The sequence below is a fragment of the Emydura macquarii genome, unplaced genomic scaffold (assembly GCF_026122565.2).
Source record: "Emydura macquarii macquarii isolate MOO-44397 ecotype Brisbane River unplaced genomic scaffold, CSIRO-AGI_Emac_v2 contig_3220, whole genome shotgun sequence".
Lineage (NCBI taxonomy): Eukaryota > Metazoa > Chordata > Testudines > Chelidae > Emydura > Emydura macquarii.
Window position 1 is genome coordinate 9,571,843 of NW_027133357.1, and position 22,802 is coordinate 9,594,644.

Below are 22,802 nucleotides of genomic sequence, written 5' to 3' on the forward strand. Positions count from 1 at the left end.
TTTTACTTCTTTACTACCATTGTCTGCTCTGCCATTAATTGTGCGCAAACCTCAAAAAGATTCCTAAGTTTGGTTCAAAAAGCATTGTCTCGTATTTCAGACACACGACAGGGAGCCATTTCTCTGAAGTCTACGCCTGCCTCTGCCACAGATACACTGTGTGACCACTGACCTTGGGAAGTTATTTCTCTTATCCATTAAATGGCAATAATGACACCCACTTCACAGCAGTGTTGTTAGGCATCACTAATGCACGTTAATTTCAGATCACCAGATGAAAGCAAAATATAAACCCCCAGAAGTTCAGATGTTTCTAGAAATTACCTGAACCACTCATCTGGGACAGTCTGGATATCTCAGTCAGGCCAGAAATACCACAAATACATCCTTTGTTGTGACATTTCAGCAAGTTTGGACCCAGCCCGATTCAGATCCCGTAACCACAGAGACTAAGGAGAAATAAATTAGTCAAACTTTTGTCATCCTTACAAAAGTTTCAGCTCACGGTTTGGGTTAGTATTTGTTTGAGCTGAACTGATACACCACTCAGAACTAAGTTCATTTGTGAAGTGTACCTCTGACAAACTGAACCATCTTTTTTCTAGCATTGGAATGACAAGCAAATGCCTTTGGTAACTAGCCATCAAAACAGCACTCTCCAAGAGTTAAGAGGAGGCCGCTTCTCAGGCATGAAATAAAGTCATGATTTGTATTCCACCCGAAAAGAAAATTCACCGTGTTAAGTCTTCAAGGACATTTTAGAGGATTTCTTGTGTCCATTTTTTACATGGTTTGATTATTGATTCTATAATGTTTTCTATGGACAGAACAATGGACATTGCCCTCTAGATCCTTAAAGATTGCTCATGTCCAGGCTCAGCTGCTCAAAAGAGATTTAGTTAATCACTTCCTACACAACTGTTGCTTCTCTTTGTCAATTCCAAATCAATGGGCGAGTAAAGGGGTAACACGACCCAACCCCCGCCACAGCAGGATGCAGAGACCAAAATAAATAAATAAATGCCATACTGAAAAAGCATTAAGGAAAAACAGTCTGTCTCCACAATAAGCCAACAGGCTTAGCCCCGGGATTGGTCAAAGGGCAGTAAGGAAAGGCTCCTCTTCCACTGGAAACAAACAAGAGCAGCCTTTTTAAATGTGAGAGAGACAGAGAAAGAATGGGACAATTGCTCATTTGAGTGAACTCAAAAGTTTGCGACAGAGACAGAGAGAGAGAGAACTGAACGAGGCTTTGGAGATTCTGGGATTCCAACAAACAAAGGCCCAAGCAAAAGGGACATCTCGAACATGATCTTTCTCTTCTCCTCTTGGGACCAAATTAAGGTACAAATAGATCATCTTCTGCTTCCGTGAGAGTAAATCCTTAATGCCACGGGGTGCAACAGATGGTAGAATCTGCTCTCACCTACAGCATACAGACGCCTTCCTCTTATTTCAGCCAAGTCCTCTTAAAAAATTAGCAGTTGATCTCGTTATCTCTGTGTTCGTATCACACGGCAGTGCTTATAATGTTAACAATGGTGAATGGCATTTTAAAAACATCACATGAGTCTTTAGATTTTTCCTTGAGGGCTTCTTTGTTTCTTGTTTTGATTTGGTTTTTTTTAAACTTCTAGTTTTCGCCTCCTTATTCATGAGAAGCCAGGTTTTCAAGAGCGCTCAGGGCCAGATTTTCAAGGGCCCAGCACCCACAAAAGTGGGCCAAGTTTTCAAAAGAGCTCAGCACCCAACGTTTGAGAATCTGCCTATTTATTTTGGTGCCTAAGTGGAAGTTGAGTTCTTTCGAAAAACTGCCCCTAAGTGGCAGCTTTCTGTGGATGCAGTTGAGCTCCCCAGTAATGTCTGCCTAGGAGCCTGACTCTGCTCTCATTGAAGCCACAAGCAAAACTTGCACTGATATCAATGGGAGCAAAAACAGACCCCAGAGCAATCAAAGAAAAAGGTGGAAGTTGGGTTGTTTTTAGTGTCAGATGATTTGATTCCTAAAACCCTGATCAAATGAAAGGAACAAAATTAAAAACTGACTGAGCTAAAGGGAAGAAATGTGTAGTACCAAATCACTTCCTAATAGTAGATTTATGGTATTTCTATCTTTGGTATTTAATTTGCTGCATACTCACTACATAACTGTACAATTGCTGCTGTAATAACTATGAGATAAATAATCAGCTTAATGCCGTATATTTAATACAGATTTAATATAAATATTACTGTTTAGAATAAATTCTGCAATGCTAGATCCACTATGCTTTTCATAATATCTAAGACAAATGTGACAAGTTGAGTAAAATGATCATTCTTAGCACCTATAGTGCTTTATGTACAAGCCACCCTCACATATAGACTGTTATTACTAGAGATAGAAGCAGAGTATAAATACATTTCAAAGTTAATTAATGCACAGAAGTTGTTATACGAGTCAGTAAGTTATTTCAGATGGTTATTTCCTTTTCAAAGCATCAGGGGAAAGTGTTGGCAAATGCTACAATCATAACAACCACCCCAGGGTACCCATGTTATTTAAGATGTTCCAATCTGCCTATCTCCATTTATCTGAGCATCCTCACCGGTCAGCATTCTCTCCCCCTCTTTCTAAAACAGGGTCTAGTGTACAAGCAAGACCCCCAGTTGATCACCCAGCCGTACACCTTGGCCATTTAGAATTGAGGGCAGCAGACACAACTCAGATGCTCCTGCTTTTTCAAGAGTACAGACCCCTACTAGTTGAGTGAAAGAAGAATCTTCATTATCAGGAGAGGGCCTGACACAGATAACTGGGCAGTTATGGGACTACCCCCTAAAGGGCAGGGGGTACACATATTCGCATTAGCCAGTTGAGATTGTATGTATTTATGAGTACTTCTAAGCACTCGAGAGCATATTTCACACTTTTCTCCCAGGCTCCCTGAAATCACTGGGAGCTGAGGGTTTGCACAATCAATCCCCTAGGCTGTCCATGAGCTATTGATGAGTGCCTAATGGCATCAGCACAGTTGCTGCTCTCACAGTATCACATTCATTATTATTTTGTAAAGTGATCTGAGAGGCCCGAAGAGATGTGACGCACAAATGCAGTACTCCTCAAGCTGGAGTGTTTCATTTATTCCAGCAGCTCATGGAAGTGCTCAAGGTAAAAAACACACACTCCATTAGCTGCAGGAACAAGAGCTTTTGTGGCACCAAGTACATAAAAACACCCAGTCAATTTCTCCGCTAAGCAGATGAATTACTCTATTTTTGTATTGTGGCTCAGAGGAACCCACACCAAAAGATGGTGTTAAACACCCTCTTTATAACATAGAATGTAAAAATAAATATCTATAGAAGGTTGCATCAGATACCTCTGCCCTCTACTGGGTAAAATCATAACTACTCATCTATGTGTCTCAGATCCTGTAAACAAAGATTCTCCTTTAGGCTCACATGGTAGAAGCTTAGGTTTTCTGGAGAAGGAAGAGCCGAGTTCCATCCCCGCTGCCTCCTGGAAGTTCTGAGCAGCTATGATTTGCATGGACCGAGGGATCCATAAATCCCTAGATGGCCAGATTTGCCACACGTGTTTTCTTCTCTTTGACAGCCTTAGCTCAAATGAATGAAGCACTGGAGTGACAAACAGAGAAGGTTCAGTGGTGACCTCAGAAGCTCAGTGTTCAAGGAACAGGGACCTTCACCAGCCACATCTCTGCACTATAAGGAGCAAAGGGTGGTTTCTTTTCCTCCTCACCACCAATTTCCAAAAGTTAATGCAATCTGGTTATTCAATTTAGATAAGCTTCAATACCAAAACAGAGATTTAAACAGCTGCCTCTGCCCCATTACTCGGTTATGCACACAGGAATGCCATTAGCAAATCTGACTTCCTTCCTGCATGCAATCTGGCTTATTTTAGAGCGGGAAAGGATAATTGTTTTCCAATTATCAGGTCCATTGGCAGGGACCAGACATTTGTGCTGCAAAGGGACTCCAGCCAAGAGTCCACATAATAGAATTGAGTTTAGGCAGCAACAGCTCACCTAGCTCTGCCTGTGAATGTGTGTGAGACAGACAGACAGACAGATGGCATCAGCAGGAGAAAAGGGGAAAATGTAGGTTACAACGGGAAAGAGGTTTTTGGGGGGTTTTTTAGATTTTTTTTCTCCTGCAGTGCAGCCATCTAGATCAGGGATGGTCTGCTTGTATAAATGGACATTACACACATGCACGAAGGAAGAGATTATTAACAATAGCAGAGATGGATAAAGATAAAATAGTGTCAGCATCCTCCAGAACATCCCCCCTTTGGATCTGTTCAGGGAGGTCAGACTATGCCTCCACCTCAGTACAGATGCTGGGATCTTCCTCCCAGTAAGTCTGCTAGCCTATGTGAGCCAGCATATTTTAAACTAGCAGGTTTTTTATCTCTAGTGAGACAGGGCAAATTGCAGTTAACACACTGGCTGCTCAAGGTGACTCCTACACTCACATAGTGCCCAGCACTGGGCACCCACAATTAGTGGACACTTCTGGAAAAACGTTTGCCTTCACAGACTTAGGCCTCAGTTATTCCATCTCTAAAATGGGGATAACACTTGTGTAAAGCAACAGACTTTCAGCTACTCTTGAGAGGCCAAGTGCTATTATTCTCCCTTTTCCAGTCCTCAACCTGGAGTGAAATAATGGTTTGGTCTGTCCCCTCAATGTGATCTATCTGCATTTCTAAAGCACCAGTCACCATCACGACAGGACCTAAGCTCTGTTTTTAGGTTACAAAGGTTAGGGTGATCTGTCCAGACGGGATAGCAAATTCTTTGCAGGTTTAACTGTTAGCTTCTAACTTGAGCACGAGTCTTCCACACTATTTGGAGAATGCTTTGGCACAAAGTGGCAGCATGCCCAAAAGACGACCAACATTGGATGCACTCCGGCCTCCTGTTGATGTACAGAAAAGCCAAGCACATGCCATGGGATTGCTGGCAGCAACCTCACATTGTGCCAGGAGCTTTTACAGAGGGAATCTGAGTTACCAAGCACCTCTCGTTCCTTTCCACTAAAGATCTGCTCGATTGATCCAGAAGTCGACTGCATAAATCCACCCCCACAAAAAGATTAATGATGTGTCGACGGGAGAGCATTTCGACGGGAGTAGCAGGGACGCTGCGCTAATTAGAATGTCGACAGGAGATACGCAAGCTACTCTATGTAGAATTTCGCTGCTGGCAGCGTAGACCAGGCCTCATCTCCCCGTTGAGAATGCTGCCCGTCAAAAACTGTGGCAAGAGCAGAACTGTGTGTTAGATTAGAAGAATTCTGGGGGAGGTGAGAAATAGGAATCCAAGGACTTGTGAACACAAAGAGTTGTGGTTTAATTTAAGAAATCATGTTAAATCATTGCAAAAGCTGTGTGGACATGTTTAACTCAGTTTAAAACAGGCCTACTGCAGTTTTGCTTAAGTCAATTAGGAATAGATTGAAGCTAAACCAAAAGCAGCCTGTTTTGAAAGGAACTAAGTGTCCAAAGAGGAGTTTTCACCTGTTTAACTAAAGCAGTGTGAGACTGCATGCATGAAAACCCTTATTCTTTTTGTAATGATATTTTCATAATGATCCCAAAAACATGTTACAGATACATAGGGGTCACTTCATTCACTACCTCTGTGATGAAATAGGGCAGCTGTTAAAAGCGTTACCTACTGTGATCTTCTTAACATGGGACAGATTTCTGTGCCACCTAGAAACGGATTCATTCTGAATAGCGAAGCCATAGCAGAAATAGTAGCCAGTACTGCTCTGAGACGGAGAATCGCCAATGCCAAGGAGGATGGGCGTAGTTACTGACAAATGGGAAATGTGTTGCACTTATAGAATATTATTTGGAGGTAAAAGTTTGATCTTTCATTTCATAAACACTCCCCCAGGTCAATGGGAGGAACATTTCCAGTGCCACCATGCAGGAGGGAAACACCATGCAGTTAGGGAAACGCTGTTCTAAACTAATGAGAAGGATAGCAGCTGGTGAGCAACAAGCAGTCTCCTATACCAGCAACCATCTGTACCCTCCTGAACTTCAAGTCTTAGGTGTCTCAGTCGGACACTCAAAATAAATGGACCCTTTTGAAAATGTAGGGTCTAAGTAACTTGCCCAAGACTAGAGAAATAGTCGGCTCCGGGCCATCATTAAGACTCAGGAATTCCTGGCTCCTAAGTCCTGTACTAATTTACCAAAGACTTATGAAATTATAAACCAACACATTATGAGAGATTATTTTACTGCTTTAAGCTAAAGCTGAATTTATCAGAAACACGCACATACACGAGTTTAAAATACTGACACTAAGATAGCCTAAGTATTGCAATAAGCTATCCCTTGGTAGTAAGAGACCACATTAAAAAGCAATTCACTCCTCTATGGCTCTGTTTTTCCTACGAACCTGCAGCAAAAAGTAGAGAAGTGTGCCCACCAGCACACCTCCTGTTACCCCACTTCCAATTCCTATGAGGAACACAAACCAGGCCCTTCTTTGCCAAGAGTGCTGCTGCCATTGTACTATGACGCTCGTGACATTCTGTTTGTTTCCTTCCTTTTCATTTGCTGCTAGTTTCTGTTCCAGAGTCAAGGATTTTTGAAAGTTCAGAGCCACTAAGTCACTAGGGATCATTCTCAGCCCAAAGTAGATCCGCTTGACAAGCTTGAATGTCTTCATTAGCTGCACATCGCACCTGTAAGTCCCTGCATCAGACTCTTTGGCAGGGGAAAGTTTGATGACATAGCTTGGGGCCTTGAAAGGTTTGAAAAGCACATCATCTGTGGTGATTATGCCTCTGGCAAGCCTCCAGGTGTAGACAAAGGCCTGGCTACCAACACCTATCATCTCAGAGGTCAGGCAGCTGAGCTCAAATGGTTTGCCAATGGGGACAGTGAAGTGGAGTAACCCACAGATCCAGTTGGTCAGACAGTCCGACCTGCGGAAGTTACAATGGCTCCTTTTCCCATTTGAACCAACCTCACATATCTCCTCCACCTTAAAACCCAGGCCGCAGGTGACACTGCAGGATGTGGTACTGACCAAGACCTTAGCCACTGCAGACTTGAGCTGCTCTGGGATGGTAACTGTTTCAAGGGAAGCCATCAACAAAGGCAGATAGAAAATAAAAGCTAACGTCCCACTGATAAAGCTGTTTCCCAAGGTCTTCATATCAGCATAGTCAATGTTATAAGTCCCTGACAGCTAGTACTCCGACAAATGCAAGTCGTTCTTCCTAAGTGTTCATTCTACGTACTTCTCCAACTCCCGCAGCAACATCTTCGTGACCTAATTCCCCAGATATATGAAATCCTCCAAGAACAAGGACTTGAAGTGAAACACTGCTAAAGAAAATGCAACCTATTAATTGGTTAATCCTTGTTCATTGCGTGGGTTCCAATTTCTATAACAGAAGTTTAAGATATTGTTTTTAACTGCTCAACTCCTACAACAGGAATCCCTCTTTCATAAAAAAATATTTTAATTTAAACTCAGGGAGAAGGGAGAACTGAAAAGGTATTTTAAAACATCATCTGCAGCAAAGAAATGTTATTCCTGCTGAATTTCTCCAACCCAAAACTATAAAAGAGGATCCATAATAAAATCTTGAAACCCAAATACAAAGCCAACAACATAAAAGGAAAATAATACTTACCATGTACATGAGGAGTACCATCTCGCATATTTGTACCCTGAAATTTAAAGCATTCCCCAAACCTCCAGGATCATGAAGATAAGTTTTTGACTTCATTGCCCTCAGAACATGAAGAGCTTAAAGGCAAATTGGTAAATATTTTAATATAACCACTTATATGCTAGGCTATTTTCCCTTCTAAGAGGACAGCAGACGTTTTGTATACAGAGGGAGATGATCTGGTTCTTGACTTCTCTCCATGGCTCAATTAAGTCTTTAAAGTTTCCATAACATACTGCAGTGAAACAATTATGATGTCATAAGCCAGCCTTCCACAAGGCAGGATAACGGCACAAAGAACGTCACACACATCCAGGCAAACATCTTAAATGGATTGTTTGATGAAGAAAGCATCAAAATGGCCAAAGGACATTAAAATAGTGAAGTTCGTAAATCCAGGCTGCCCCGTTTGAGATGACAGTATCAGTGTTAGGACATAAGGCAGGGAGTCAGGAGGCCTTGGTTAAATTTACAACTAGCAGAGGTGGATGACTTCAGATACCACTTATATTAGCTGTGAATTTGACCCCCACGTTCTATTCTGGACTCAGTTACTGACTCACTGAGTGACCGCTGGAGAGTCACAACCTTCCCGTTCCAATTTAAACATTGATAAAGTGGGCAGCACCACCACTTATGACACAGCAGTGTGAGTGCAGGGGGAGAAGAGGATGGCTGCAAAACGACGGCTCACGAAGAGCTGTGAAAGTCTCAGGAGACAGGTGCAATCAAGTGCCAAGCTTTGTGTGTCATAAGAAATCAACAGGGTGTTTATTTTTGATGGAGTGGTACAGTATTGTGACAATAGTTCAGTAAAGAAAAGTAGTTCCTGACCAGCAAACTGAGTATTGGATATTGCTAAAAATCAGGATTATCTATGATCAGATTGCAGGAACACTGACTTTTTCCTTAAAAATAAATGCCCCTTACTAACACCACCTTAGCTTATTAAAGCTGAAAGCATTTTTAAAATCCAGTTTACTGCTGTTCACTTTCTCCATCTCTCTACTTTCTCTCAGTATTTATACTATGCTCAGCATAGCATCAGAGCACTGGAACATAAATTCAATTTAGTCAACTTCACTTTTCCTTTCAGACAGTTTCACTTTCAGGTTCTCTGTCTAGGAACCTTTGTGTTGCACAGAAATGCAGGGGAGTGTGTATTTAAGAACACCTGTTTGCACTGGATTATTTTTGTTTTGTTTAATAGAACATGGAAACATTTTTATTAGACTAAGAATTTGCTTTTGTTAAATAAAGAGGTTTCATCAAGCAAATTCTTGCTGCAGAACAGACAAATAAGCTCTTTGGGACAGGGACCATCTTTTCTGTGTTTCCGTTGCACCTAGCACAATGGGATCATGATCCATGGCTGGGACTTCCAGGCACAATACACATAAACACTAATAATAGAATGAAAGGAATGCAGAGACTAACCCCCAAATTTAAGAAATAAAACATAACTCTTTATTTACAAACACAAAAGCTAACGTCACTGCTCTATTTCAGCAATGACTACCAACTGGCCATTAACTGACAAATTTTGTACAAAACTATAGCGATAACAAAATAAAAAGAAGAAAATGAACCAAGAACAGATACACTGGACAACTGGACAAGCATTCAACACAACTGAAGGCTGGAATTCATAACAATTCATATGCTTTAAGAAAATCTTCAGAGCCATTACCTGGGCAGCATTAGGGCTTGTGATGGATTCTGACACACTGTAAGAATTATACGAAAGGTATGAAATGAGCTGGACAGAGAGTACACAGGGCACAGAAAGCTTATTACAGTATATGTGAGGGTGGAATCAAAAATAGCTTCATTAAATGAAACAGGCTACTGAACTACAAGTTCAGAACAAAACCACAGGCTTTCTTTTGAATTACGATTTAGTGTTCCTTCACTTTCCATTGTTTATTTCCTAAGCTGTTGGCTGCTTTGCTTAAAATTTGAACTAACATGGGTACCTACCTGACTCACCTCTTGGGCTTCTGGTACAAGTGGATACTTCTGAATGAAGGATGTTTTGACATTAAAAGCAGCAGTGAAAACAGGTTGAATTTACTAAGTCCAGGAAATAAATGAAAGCAGCTGAAGAGCAAGTGTAATACACCCTGAGCAATGAGGAGTACTAAGAAAGAAAGCTCTATTTTAATTTGTTGCATAAAAAGTCCAATAACACACGAGTGTCACCTGGAAAATAGGCAGGGGTGGAGAAAACATCTCTCTGATGTACCATCTGCTAAGTTTCAAGCAGAGCAGACTTTCTCCTGCTTAGGGACTGAGCAGAGATCTTAAATTCAGATGTGTATCGCCCACATAATCTTGAGACTATAAGGAGGTTACTGGGGGAGATGAACGTTTTTGGACTTCAGTTTTTCCATGACTTCTGTGTGTACCTGTCACGTGTGGTTTGTCATCTGCAAATGAAATGGAAAGAATGTGCAGCCACACAACTTATGAGTTGCAATTCAGAAGGCAGCATCATTCTAACACACCTGCCAATTTTTGCCATTCTAGGTGATATCATCATGAAAGAGGACATCCCATAATGCCGTCACAGGTTTTAAAAGTATTAAACAAGCATGCACTTGTGACACAATTACACAAACACTGTACAAATTAAAACAACTAATCTGCCAGACTGTGCAGAAACCAGCCCCAAAGCCCATTTTTGTAAGACAGCGTGTGGAAGCTAGTCCAACGGTCCATTTTTGCAACTCAGACTAAGATAGAAATGTTATTTATGTAGGGTCCATTTTACATGGTCCACAGCACCTCCTGAAAGGTGCTAGGAGCTTTCAACTCCACTTAGCTCAATGAGAGTTGAGGGTACTCAACACACTGAAGGACCAGCAGTATAATTTATAAGACATCCTCTGCCTTATTTCCTATCTCTACTAGTTTGCAAGTTCTCTCCTGACCATCAGTATTGGCACATTCCAAATGGTGGCTTTAGCCTGACCTCAACAATGCCCAGTGTACATGTTCTATAACTTAGCTATTCTGTACATATTAATCAATGTCACTTAATCAGCAGCAGGGGCAGCTGTTAAGGAAGTGTTGACTGACTTTAGCGATATTCTCCTCACACAGAAGAACAGTGGCAGCGTTATACAGTCACTGGGGGACAAGGGAAATAATGCATACATAGGAAAAAGGAAAAGGTTGAGGCTTTGAAAAACATACAAACTTTCATCTTTCTCCTCACCTTATTCCAACAGGGGAGGGAAATGACCACTTAAAAATAATATATAAGGATTCTTTGCTCTTAAAGCTGTGTTAACTGTTTCATGATTAGCTTTTCCTGGCTCTCAGTCAAGGTGTTTGATATTTAACTGAAAAAAAGCTTGAGTATTTATACTACAGTTACTTTTGAGATAAAGGATCTGTTTTTCTCCTATTGCAAGTACAGGTCAGCAAAAGAGGGATCCAGCTGCCTACACTATGGCACCTGATATGACAATATAAAAAGAACTAACACTGCAGGCAAAGAGATAAAGTAGCAAAATGCATCCTTTAATACACCTCAACCTAAAGCCAACAAAGTCAAATTCTTAGGTCTCTTATTTAGACATATTTCTATCTTCTTCCTCTCCAATTCTTCCAACAAAACAGTGTCGTGAAGCTGGCATTCTTCACCCCTACAAACCACTATATAAAGTGCCCATTCTTTGTAGACTTCAGAGACTCTCTCAGTTCCTAATATGAAGCCCGTGCCTGCTGGCATGGCATCAGACCTTGCAGACTAGCAGCAGTGATGGTACAACAGGGGAGTGTGTCTGAAAATATTAACAGATTTTCTTTTAACTCACTGTAAAGAACGGTAGACGGCACAGAAGAAAGAATAAAAACGACAATTCATTGAAATGAGAGTTAATGATATGGAAGTTTTCAGGGATACACAGTCAGATACATGGTCCTGGGAATAAAAATCTTGCCACGCTTCAGTTTCAGAACTAAACAATTATTTGAAAGAAACAAACGCAAAATGATTTTTTAGCTTGAGGAAAGCAGGTTGGTTCACTTTAGTAAATGCTATATAAAGAGACAGTCCGCTTGGTTTCTTTGCAAATCTCCTGTCCTGAGAGTCAATATCTTACACTGTTTGGGAGAGAGAGGGTTGAGGAGAAAGAATGAAGGCCATTTCCTCTTCCATAATTCACTTCTTACACAAGTCACTCCCTGCATCCATGAGCAATCAGGTTGCTGTATTAAGTTAAAGTCAGTCCATTATCTGACCAAGCACCTTGTCCATATTCCACATTATGGTGCCAAAATAGGAAAGAACAGAGGAAGAGAAAGCACAGTGTCTTCATAACAGTTCTGAGATTGCACCACCTGCTAAAGAGATCAAAGACAGGTGAAAAATATTTCATCATCAGGGAAACCAAACAAGTGATTTTAGAAACTGGAGGCCAACAAATATGCAAACATTGCCAGAAAAAACACACTAACACAGATATTTTCAAATATAGCATGACACTTTTCAGAAGCATGACAGACACTGCTTTGGTGATTATATCACCATTGAAGCATTTAAACACAAATACAGAAATTCGAGATATGAATTAGAGGAACCCTCATCTCATTTTGCTGGAATTTGTGGAAATTTACTTGGTTTAAGTTTTGGACTTTAATTAATCCCTAAACTCAGATCAAACCACTACTAAACTCAAAACAAGTTCCACGTGGTTTTGGATTGAAACCGATTTTTGTACTGTTTCAGTCAAATTATAAAATGGCCAAGCTTATTAATACTGTAACTCATTTCCACAGGGCCACTTTAAGAAAAACGCATTTATTGCCAGGCTGGGAAGCACTGTGGCAGAGCTTCATCTGTACTGGGCTCAGTGTTCCAGGTATCTGGCTTGCAGAAATAAAATGCATGATGGCAGTGCAGCTTCCAGAGGAAGTATGCACACTACATTGCTGTTTTTGCAACTGACTAATTCCCTTGTAGTGCTAATTTGTAACTAGTGGCCTTAAGCAGGAGGTATGGTAAAATCAGTCTTTGCTAGCAAAGTGCTCCCACATGGTGGATCTCACTGCATGCAGACAGGCAAGACTCCTAAAAACAGAGGGGAGGCCACCTGAGTTTGAAGATGAACATCCACAAGTGGCATACACTGATGCCCTCAAGGAAAGATTGGTTGCCTAATGGTGCAAGCATGAATACAGGATGGACAAGGGAAAGGAGGGAAGACAGGCTTGAACATTACCATCTACAAGACAACAGGACTCTAGGAGTTAAAGGAGTGAGCGCTCCCATTAAGTCAATGCGACTCCAGAGGGGTGTGCACTAATGGATCTCAATACAAGATAAATACTGTGTAAAAATAATGCTAATTAACTGCTTAATGCCAAGCAAGCACAAGAACATCTGAATTAGCACTAATGGAAAAAAATTAAATCTTTACTGATAGCACGAAGTAAAAAAAAAAACAAACAAAAGGCTCCACTGCCCATTAACACTCATGAGGATTGTTAAAGCTAGGGGGGCAATGGCTTACACTCCCTTCCCTTCCCTTCCCCCCCCCCCCAAATCCACTACTTCTGAGGAAAGAGGAGCCCACATTTTTCAACACTCTGAAAAAGTGTGTGGCCTCCATTGGCCCTGTAGCCACCGTTTCACACATGCCACACTAGTACGTACGTCCCAGTGTCAGCAAGAACGAGTGAAATTCTATAGCCGGGGATCTAGGGGATGGCAGACTATACTGTAATGGTCCCAGCTAGCCTTGAAATCCACGAGTTTACAGTGATGTGCAAAAACAAGAGAAAAGGCACCTATTTTAACTTTTGCTGCATTCAAAACACATGCAAGAAAGTTTCTTTTAAAGGGAAGTACAGAGGAGAGGGAAGTTATACTGACGGGAAACTGCAAAGGAAATGTAGGCTGTGATCTGTCTACAAAAAATGTCTTAGGCAAGTCAGTCAAACATATTCATAAAGCTACACGTGTAAGTCTGCACAAACACAGTATCTGAAAAATACCAAAAAAAGACCTGCTAATGATAATGCCATTTGCCTGGGGACAGGTAGACTACAATGCCACATAAATGCAAAGGTTAGACAGCGTGTACATTTTTTAAAAGCATGTAACCACTTCAGTGTTTCTTTTTTCACTCTTTTTTCCCCTGCAAACAGTGGTGAATAGTGACCACTGTATGACGCTTTTCCATTTATATTCATTTGAATACAATCATGTTAATTAGCAGTGTAGTAAAAGAAAGCAATTTATAGCATCCTGCACACACTCATTCTTGTATCTGTTTGGTTTTAAAACTGGTTCCGTCTCTCAAGCATAACGTGATGGTGCAGTCAGGATTTGCAATGGAAGCCTGCCAGGGTAGTTTAGAATCCACAAACACCAGATATTCTTAAACACTATATTTTTGCTTTAGAAGAAAGTGTATGGTGCTTAATTACTTGGGCAATCAAGGATAATTACACAGAAGTTAAAGTGCTAAAGCAAGGATGACACATGAAGCCATTCAACACCACAATCATCAGGAGTAATTTTTGCATAGCATCAAGTTTGTTTTGGCTAATGGCTTCAGTGTTGCTTCAAGCATTTTGGAGGGTGCAGTACATCAAGAAATTAAATAGCAATAATAAAAATCAGTCAAGCTGCAGATCTAATGAACAGATTTTGCCCTGGAAGGAAGACAAGTTTCTTGTATAACATCCCCTCATATGCGAAGAACAAGCACTTATAGATAACAATACAAGCAACATAGGAGCAGAGCAGGAAGGACAATGAGCAAGGTGGGTAACATAGGACCAGCAGTGTGGCTAGGAAGGGAAAAAAATCAAATCTAGACAGCCTAAAATCCACAGCAGCAGCTGCTGAACTCAAGGACATGCAAAATTTTGTGCATGAATCACATCATGTATTTGGGTCTCCGTGCATCACTCTTAACTTAGACAGACCTAGAAACAGGGCTCAACACATCAAACTCCAATTCATATTTTGCTTTTCTGTACCTGACTGAGCCTTTCCAAATATGCAGGGGGAAGAGCAGCTTCCTAATCTGCTACCACTGTATATGTGAAACACAGACCTTTGCTTTCAGTCATTTTCAGTTGAAAAGGGCATTGTCAAGCAGCTTAGCCCCCAAATGTAGGTAAGCCAAACACAACCTAAGGTTAGTGCACAAGAACCAGAAAGTGACCAGAAAAATTTAGGCAGTCAGCAAATCCTGCTGGCACTTACAGCAACACAACTTCTGCTAAATTCAATGAAATTCCGGCAGAGGTGTCAGAGTGAAATCTGGAGCATTCATTTTATCATGACAGTGTCCTTTTTAAAAGGCCCTTTAAGAAATAAAGGATTAGGAAGATCCCATTTCCCTGTCAGATCAGAGTGTTGTGCATCTACTAAAATAGGGGTTCTCAAACTGGGGGTTGGGACCCCTCAAGGGTTATGGGAGGGTCGTGAGCAGTCAGCCCCCGCACATGCCAGCCAGACAGAACCTTTCAGAGCTGGGTGACCAGAGAACAGAGGCTGCTGGTTGGGTGCGCTAAAGGCAGTGCCACCAGCAGCAGTGCAGAAGTAAGTGCGGCATGGGGGAAGGTCAAGCATGACATGGGGGGTGTCATCACTTTTTTTTGTGGGGGTCGTCACAGCATGAAGTATTTTCAAAGAGGGTCCCAGCAAAAAAAAATTGAGAACCCCTGTGCTAAAAGGAGGATCATAAAATTTCTTTACATGAAATTAAGCTTTTGCCTAATGGAAAGTTACAGGTATATATTTTGACAGAAAACGTTTAAATACAGGCACAGTACTCTGATACAGTAAGGAAAAGGTGAGCTTTGGTTAGATGCTCATTCAGAAGAGGAGAAAGAAAGATTTCGTAAGGAAAGTTACTGGAAAATGCTTCTATCCCTCAACAAAAAAAAATTACTTTTTTATGGAAATCCACTCCATATTTACATATTCCTTCATGGTAAATGGTTAGTTCCTTGCAGAATCTGTGTACATGAATTGAATGGGAAGGTTTATATGGTGAACAGTGTTACATGAAAGTTACCTACTTAATTAAGAACCAGAGATAATCCCTAAAATGTACAATATACCAAAATAAGGAACAGAAAAATCAAGTCAGCAAGAAGCTTCTACAATGCAGAAATAGTCTTTGCACTGCTAAGCATCTGCAACCAAGGCAAAGCAGCCACTGCTAGCAGCAATGCTATTATGGAGCAACAGGGTTGCAATATCTGCAACAGGGTGTGTGTTTTAATTTTGTACTTTGGTTTGGTTTTGTGATAAATATGGAATTAATTATTTACACTTTAAGAAAGGAAAATTTTGCCTATCCTTGACAGCAGCTAAACACTTAGTGAGCAAATGCCATTTGGGAAGATAAAGTGGTAAGACTATATCAAGTCAGGGTCTGTACAAAACAAGGCCACCAAGCAAGCCAACGACGCTCACGCTAGGTCCTTACCTGTCAAAGGCTGTCCCAGCTCCGCCTGCACTTTACCCTTCGCTGCTCCTTCCAGAGGTAAAGCACCTCTGTCCCCTTTGTAGAGTTTCGGTTTAAATGGAGAATCTTTCTCTTTACCTTTTGATCCTTTAGGCCTGCCTGCTTGCTTCTTCTTGGATTTACCATCTCCCTTCACACCCAGCAGCGGATGGACTTCTGCAAAGAGACAGATACACTTGAAATACTCGCATACGCATCATAGCCATTGGAGTGGCAAACTGAAAAGTCACCTCATTTACCACCCCCGTTACATTTTGATGTCACAAGATGGGATTTATAAGAAGGAAAAAAACATTTTTTAAAACCCCTAAATGTGATTGATCGGTGTAGTCATTTCTAGAAATAAAACAAAAACCCCAATCGCTTTGGCTGCATGAAATCAGTGGGGTCAGGGCAAACAGGGACTAGAATTATGGCAACCATTGGTGCGCCACCATTGGCCTAAATGTGTCAGTCTCCAACAGCTGAATCAAGACAGCTGGAGAGAAGGCTTTCCCACAGGATGCAGTCAGCTTTTTACCAAAGAGACAAACGCAGAAAAAGCTGACCCTGTAAGGCAAAATGCAGTGGCACAAATGCAGAAGAAATGTATTTTGCTATTCCTGGTCCTACTTCTGAACTCGAATATACCCGGAGTTGGCCGTCTTTACCTGCTGCCATATAATACTGCATTTCTATTGGTGTAGGCCCAGGCTCTAATGCTATTTCAGTGTGGTGACTCGCACAGATAGAGGTGAGTTATTTAATGGCAAAACTCTTGCAATTTATCCTACCATAGGTAAAAGAGCAGACAAATGAAGTACAGAGCGCACTAAAAATCATTGTTTTAGAATGATTTCACTCATTCCTAAAGGCATGTAAACTACAACCGAAGTTGGTGGAGGGTGATGGCCCAAAACAACTGCTATCAAAAGCAACATGAAGGTTTTTTACTAGTAACAGGGAAGAGCAGGATTACAGAGTGATTTTGTAACTCCTCATCTTGAAACTGGTGGAAGTTGGGAATGCTGCCAAGATGAAACACCCGTCTTCAGAGCAGCACTAAAATAAGGGCAGCTTCCACTCACCATCATTAGGAACCCCTTGCAGTTCAATGTTGGTCGTTTTGGGTTTCTTCTTTGGTGGCTGAGGTCCATCGGACGACGATTGCCTCTTCTTCTCGGAACCTATTCCCTCATCAGTTAAGGAGGTCTGGATAGCATCAGGTGGGGGTCCATAAGGGTTTTCTTCTGGGTCTTCCACTTCAGGAGCAATGGGTAAATACAGCAATGCCTTGGAGTCCTCCAGTTCTTCATCGCTGTAAAGGAGAAAATATTTTAGTTTTAAACCATGCACGTTTAATATGCTTACTCTCTATATCCCTAAGTTAATATGGTCTCTGCAGGAAGCAGCCACACATGGACACTCAGTATAGTCACCAGACTAGTCCAGAGAATAAAAATATGTATTGCTACAACAAATCAGATTGAGAAGGGAAGGGGAAGCATTGTGGAGGCAAGACATTTAACCCCATAGGAAGCACAGTGGGCTTCACAATACACCAATTTGTGCTAATGGATTTCCATAGCGCTCCCTGGCCTGGAATTATGATGGCCGTGATGTGGGATTTGAAGGTTGGCAAATTAAAAAGGTAGAAACAGAAGAATCCTTAGAAGTTTGCCGGAATATAGGGGGAACAAAGAGGGAAGAGCAATGGGTTAGGACTATAATCTTGTTTTTTTCAAAGCCAACTAAAGATTTGAGCTTTAGTGTGAAGTGCTGGGTTTTGTTAGTGCATCATGTAAGATTGCAGAATACAATCATCTTGGACACTCTGAGATATAGTCTGGTCTCTGTAAGTTGCTCTCTAGACCTGTAACTTCCCTCAGCACTATTGGGAACACAAGCAAAATCCCATCACATGGAAATAAGAACATAGCCATGTGTTATATACAGAATGAGTGCAATTTATATATTAAGCAGAGACTCTTGAGCGCGTATTTGGAATTTCCAGCTTAAAAAGTCACCTGCTACAGAAGGCAGCAATGGGATCTACACTGGTTACATCCACCTCCTCATCCTCTGCAGCATCAGCACCTGAAAAACAAACAAATGGAGAAGTATAGTCTGGTGGGGAAAACAGACACCTCTCCTTAGGAAGCTTTAGCTGATGCCTGAATGTTTAGTATGCAAGATCTAGAATTAAGAAGGTAGGCAGAAAGGCCTAGAGCGTTTCTCTTGAATACATCAGAATCAGATTTTTCACCTCCTCCTGAAGTTTTTGGAAACAATATTTTAGAATGCAACCTCTACCTGGTTAATCTGATTGAAGTTGGAATCTGTGTAAACCATGGAAGAAAACTGGTTCAGATGTCTAATGTGTTCTGTAATGGTTGCAAAGGGTTATCTTATCTACACCAGCAGTCAAACCATTTTTTTCTGAGGGAGAAAGTGGGGAAAACCCATTGTGAATGGCAGTAGTGTAATGTAGATGGATCTTAAATTATCGTGTCAAAAATCATTTGGCTCTATTTAGTCATAAGCCGCATCTTAAAAGGAGCGCTAAAAATACAGGTTTATATCAGTACATAATTCAGCTTTTTACTATTTCCTACATCACATGTTTTAAAATAGACTTAAAATTATTTTACAGATTGCAGGTGATTAAATAGGTAGGTTTTTTTATATATGTATAAGAATAACTATCATTAAATGCCTTTTGCTGCCATTTAAATAACTTTTTTTAATCATAACAAATTTGATTCCATTCTCAGTTCTAACAAACCCACATTATGCTTGGAAAGCCCCAGACATCCAGTAATCTTAAACATTAAATGTGCTACAAAACATACACAAAATGTTTGTAAAGGCAATTTTATAAGTAAAGGCAATTTTTATAAGCTCCTACCTTTTGTTGGTTTAAATATAACCTTTCACTTGGGTGGGTTTTTTTGGCAGCACCAAGTGACAAAGGTATGTTGCTACTGCTTGAAATTCAACATTTCCTCTTCCACTAATAATAGTGACGCTCTCCAAGAGGCTGTTATGTTTGCTTACTGCTTGTATCCTGTTTGTGCATAGATGTTTCACTTTATATGGCCTATGCTGAAGTCATTTTTACATGAAATGTTGTATGTCAGTTATAAACACTGGGAACAAAAACCTAAGTAAGGTGTGTTGCTTTCCCTATGACCAATAATCCTATTTTGTTTTATCATCTATCATCCCACTCCCACTGCTTTTAATCACATCTCTTTAATTTCTATTTTACTATGTATCCAAACATAGGAATTATTTATAGCCATGCCTCTGTTACACACACGTTACCTGTCTGCTCTGGCTCACTCTTATCTTCATCCTCAATGTCAAACTCTGATTCCCTCTCTTCATACTCTACGTTTTCATCCAACTCTTTAAAGTCAGGCGCAAAGGCACTCCAGTTTTCCTAAACCACAAATTCAAGGAGAACTTTACCGTGTGCAAACAAGCAGCAACTGCAGTGAGACATCTGTGTTGTTATACGCTAGCTCTGCATCAAAATCCCCCAAACCATGTGCACTGTCACAAGACCTGCCCCTCTTTGAGCTTCAGAGTCACATGGCAAACTAAACATTGGAAAAGTTAGTTTCTGTGATCAATGGGTCATTTTCTTCCTTCATCCCTTGAAATCTTACAGTATCTTTGCAAATTGATAAGGATTCCCATAACCAGAAGGATCCACGCTCTGTTTCCCCATTTTTGTTTGGAATTATGTTCTCAGATCGGTTATCTCCGAATAAGAAACTGAGGAGGACATTGCTCCCATTATGTTAAAATTCAGGCTCTGCAATAAGGCGCAGATTCAGCCAGGTGTGTAAGCACAGGCTTCACTTGAGGCAAACAAGTAGTCCTTTAATGTTCACTGCGGTGCTTAAAGGTAGGCACAGGCTTAAGGATATTGCTCAATCAAGGCCTAATTCAGTAACATGCTGGAAAGAAAATTCAGTGACGCATCGCCTACCGGAACACCCCAAATACAACCTGCCCAGATAAGAGTTAACTGGCCACTGTTCTGTATGGAAATTAATCTGTAAAACACCTACCACTTGATTCTGAGCCCATATTGACACAACACCACTGGAAATGGAAGCGATGATTGGTCGGACAGGATGCCACTAGAATTATTCAGATGGCAAAAGAGAAGAAATAAAAAGTGTATTTTTAAGTGGATTAATAAAGCTAGTTTGTCAGAACTACAAACGACAGAAAAATTATGGGAGACACACTCACGGCTACATCTAGCAACAGCTCCCCTCTGGTTCCATGGAGGATTTTCACTAGGTTTCCAATGCTCTTCTCCCAGATGTACAGGGCATGCTGCCGCGCAGATCCTGCCACTATGTACTCCCCATCCCCAGAGAAACAGCACTTCTTCCACGGTGTCCTGCACACAAGGGAATTCATAAAACAAAGCACCTTCTTACATTACAGTACAATGTGGAAAAGGCAGGATTCTAGAGAAGATTTCACAGGAAAGAGTTATAAGGTTTTCTTGGGTGAGAGGTTCATTGAGTGCTTTTATTCACTTCAGACCTGTACCTTACGGTCTGTTTAAAAGCCTTGTGTTACACCAAAGGGCATGCTGAATGAGATCTATTTTTGGTATGAACATACTGAGCAGCAAATGTTACACAAAAGCATGTAGCTCTATATCTCAAGACAGGGCCACCAATCTCTTGACTGCTTCCTACCTGTTTACTAAATCCTGCAGCTTCTGCATTGGTTCAGGCTCTCCATCTCGCCCACAGGTTAGAATTTCCCGACCATCATATACCCTGATTATTCGATCAGCTGTGTTTATTAAAAAGCAGCTGCGGTAGGGAGAACACAGTTAGAAGACAACTCATTACATTGAAACAAGGGCTATAAAAAAATATACTTTTAAAAGAAAATCCTAAACAAAAAGGTAAAATACCATCATTTTTATTATAAATTTAACATTAAAGGTCTGAATCTGGAAGATGCTGAGCACTCAAAATCCCCCTTTGAGTCAATGAGAGTTGAAGGCACACGAACACTTTGTAGGTTTGGGCCCCATATAAACAAAACATTCCCTATAACATGTATTTACACTAACCAGATAAAAATGCATGCCAAAGATGTATTCATCTCATCTTCATCTATCTTTCCCACTCATAATCCAAAAGTAAATGTATTGTTTAAAAACTAGCCAGATCTGTGAAACTAACACACTGTTCTGTCACATTTCCAGCTCTTGATATTCTCTATTTATAAAACAGACAGCGTATAGCTGTTAAAAATGCTCTATGGCATTTCCCCCCTGAATTTTACAGTTGACCCATCCCCCACAGCAACTAAGTTTGGACCCATAGCAACAAGTATTCACACTCTTTTACTCGGAATATTTTATCCAAAAGACCACAAATCCTAAAACAGAATGGAACCCTTCAAGTATTATTCCCTGCTGTACTTCAGGAGTTGATTATTGCAGTAGAGGTGGTGACAAGTAAGGAAAGGCTTTCAACATAATGTCTGTGTCTATATGGATTAACATATGTTCTGTTAGTGTTTTTATAATCCATTCATCCATCTTAAAGCTTTTCAATCCACCTACAAATTTATTCAACTCACCTTCCTTTCCGGGCAAATTCTATTGATTTAATAGCTGTGGTGTTGCTGGTTCCAGTTGTTACTCTGAAGGAAGCAACCAGATCCTGAGTATCTGTTTTTAAAACCAAGATCTGAAGATTAAAGAAACAGAAAATAATCAGTATCCTCATTAACACTCCCAACATGAGACTGTGTAAACTAGATATAACGCCAAGGACTAAGTCAGGATTCTTGGATTCTCGTTCCTGTTTCTACCACTAATTCTTGTGCCCTTCTGTAAGGAACTTGTCCACCCTATGCCTCATTTTGCGTCTCAAGAAAAATAGGGAGAATATCTACCTCACAGTGAGAAGCTTAAATCAGCAGGTGTATGTTACTGAATATCTCTGATAAGAATTATACATCTATACTACTTCTTATCATGCAGTGGTGGAAGAGATCCCTAAAAATCTTCTCAAAAACAGCAGCAATACAAATAATACTTAGCTCTTAAATAGCCTTTTTCACCTATAAATCTCAAAGATAGAGCCAAAGTGCTTTACCAAGGAAAGTCAGCATCAATGAAGTAGTAATGATTCAAGAGGCTCTCACGGAGCCTGTCTCACACACCAAAACAAACGACTTCCTCCCTAGAATGGTCAGGCACCTGAACCAAGAATTGCATTATTTTAACTATGTCACTCACTGAGCATCAGCACAACGTGGTCTCACCTTCCCCTTGGCATTGCCTGTATAGATATACTCCCCTCGCCTGTCGAAAGAGGCCACTACGTTCAGATCAGAGTCGTCATCCACAGGTAGAACAACATGTTTCGAGTCAGACAATGTTAGCATCACTGGTGCAGATTTCATGGGACACACTAAAACTCTGTTTCTGCAGAGGAGAAAAGGAAGAGTTAGCAGTTTGTTTCTTTCCTAGCGTCTCCAATTTTCACATTGCCAGTAGGAAAAAAGTTGAAGGAATTTGAGAAAAGCAGGGCTGTACTGCAGCTGAAT

The 22,802-nt window shown here is 40.8% G+C and overlaps 2 protein-coding genes across 7 annotated transcripts in view; both read right to left on the reverse strand.

Annotated features, from left to right (window-relative positions):
- Positions 1-22,802, reverse strand: part of RBBP5 (RB binding protein 5, histone lysine methyltransferase complex subunit) — a 149,716-nt gene that overhangs the window by 122,589 nt on the left and 4,325 nt on the right. For 2 of the 6 annotated variants that reach the window (XM_067531698.1, XM_067531703.1), the window contains 10 exons: positions 22,518-22,680; positions 21,828-21,937; positions 20,927-21,046; positions 20,466-20,619; positions 20,279-20,350; positions 19,524-19,641; positions 18,224-18,293; positions 17,285-17,514; positions 16,179-16,373; positions 9,161-12,069 (listed from right to left, as the gene is read on the reverse strand). In XM_067531698.1, the coding sequence (XP_067387799.1) occupies positions 12,041-12,069; positions 16,179-16,373; positions 17,285-17,514; positions 18,224-18,293; positions 19,524-19,641; positions 20,279-20,350; positions 20,466-20,619; positions 20,927-21,046; positions 21,828-21,937; positions 22,518-22,680 (1,261 nt within the window). In that variant the 3' untranslated portion in view covers positions 9,161-12,040. Of the gene's footprint in view, positions 1-9,160; positions 12,070-16,178; positions 16,374-17,284; positions 17,515-18,223; positions 18,294-19,523; positions 19,642-20,278; positions 20,351-20,465; positions 20,620-20,926; positions 21,047-21,827; positions 21,938-22,517; positions 22,681-22,802 lie in introns of those variants that run through there. The other 4 variants (XM_067531701.1, XM_067531700.1, XM_067531702.1 and 1 more) reach the window with 3 other exon arrangements.
- TMEM81 (transmembrane protein 81) lies at positions 6,261-7,459 on the reverse strand. Its single transcript, XM_067531692.1, has one exon. The coding sequence runs from the start codon at positions 7,191-7,193 to the stop codon at positions 6,396-6,398; it is 798 nt and encodes a 265-aa protein (XP_067387793.1). The 5' UTR covers positions 7,194-7,459; the 3' UTR covers positions 6,261-6,395.

What these genes read in the sequence shown, in the direction of transcription:
- TMEM81 (XM_067531692.1), bottom strand. Translation starts at nt 7,193, where the DNA reads ATGAAGACCTTGGGAAACAGCTTTATCAGTGGGACGTTAGCTTTTATT.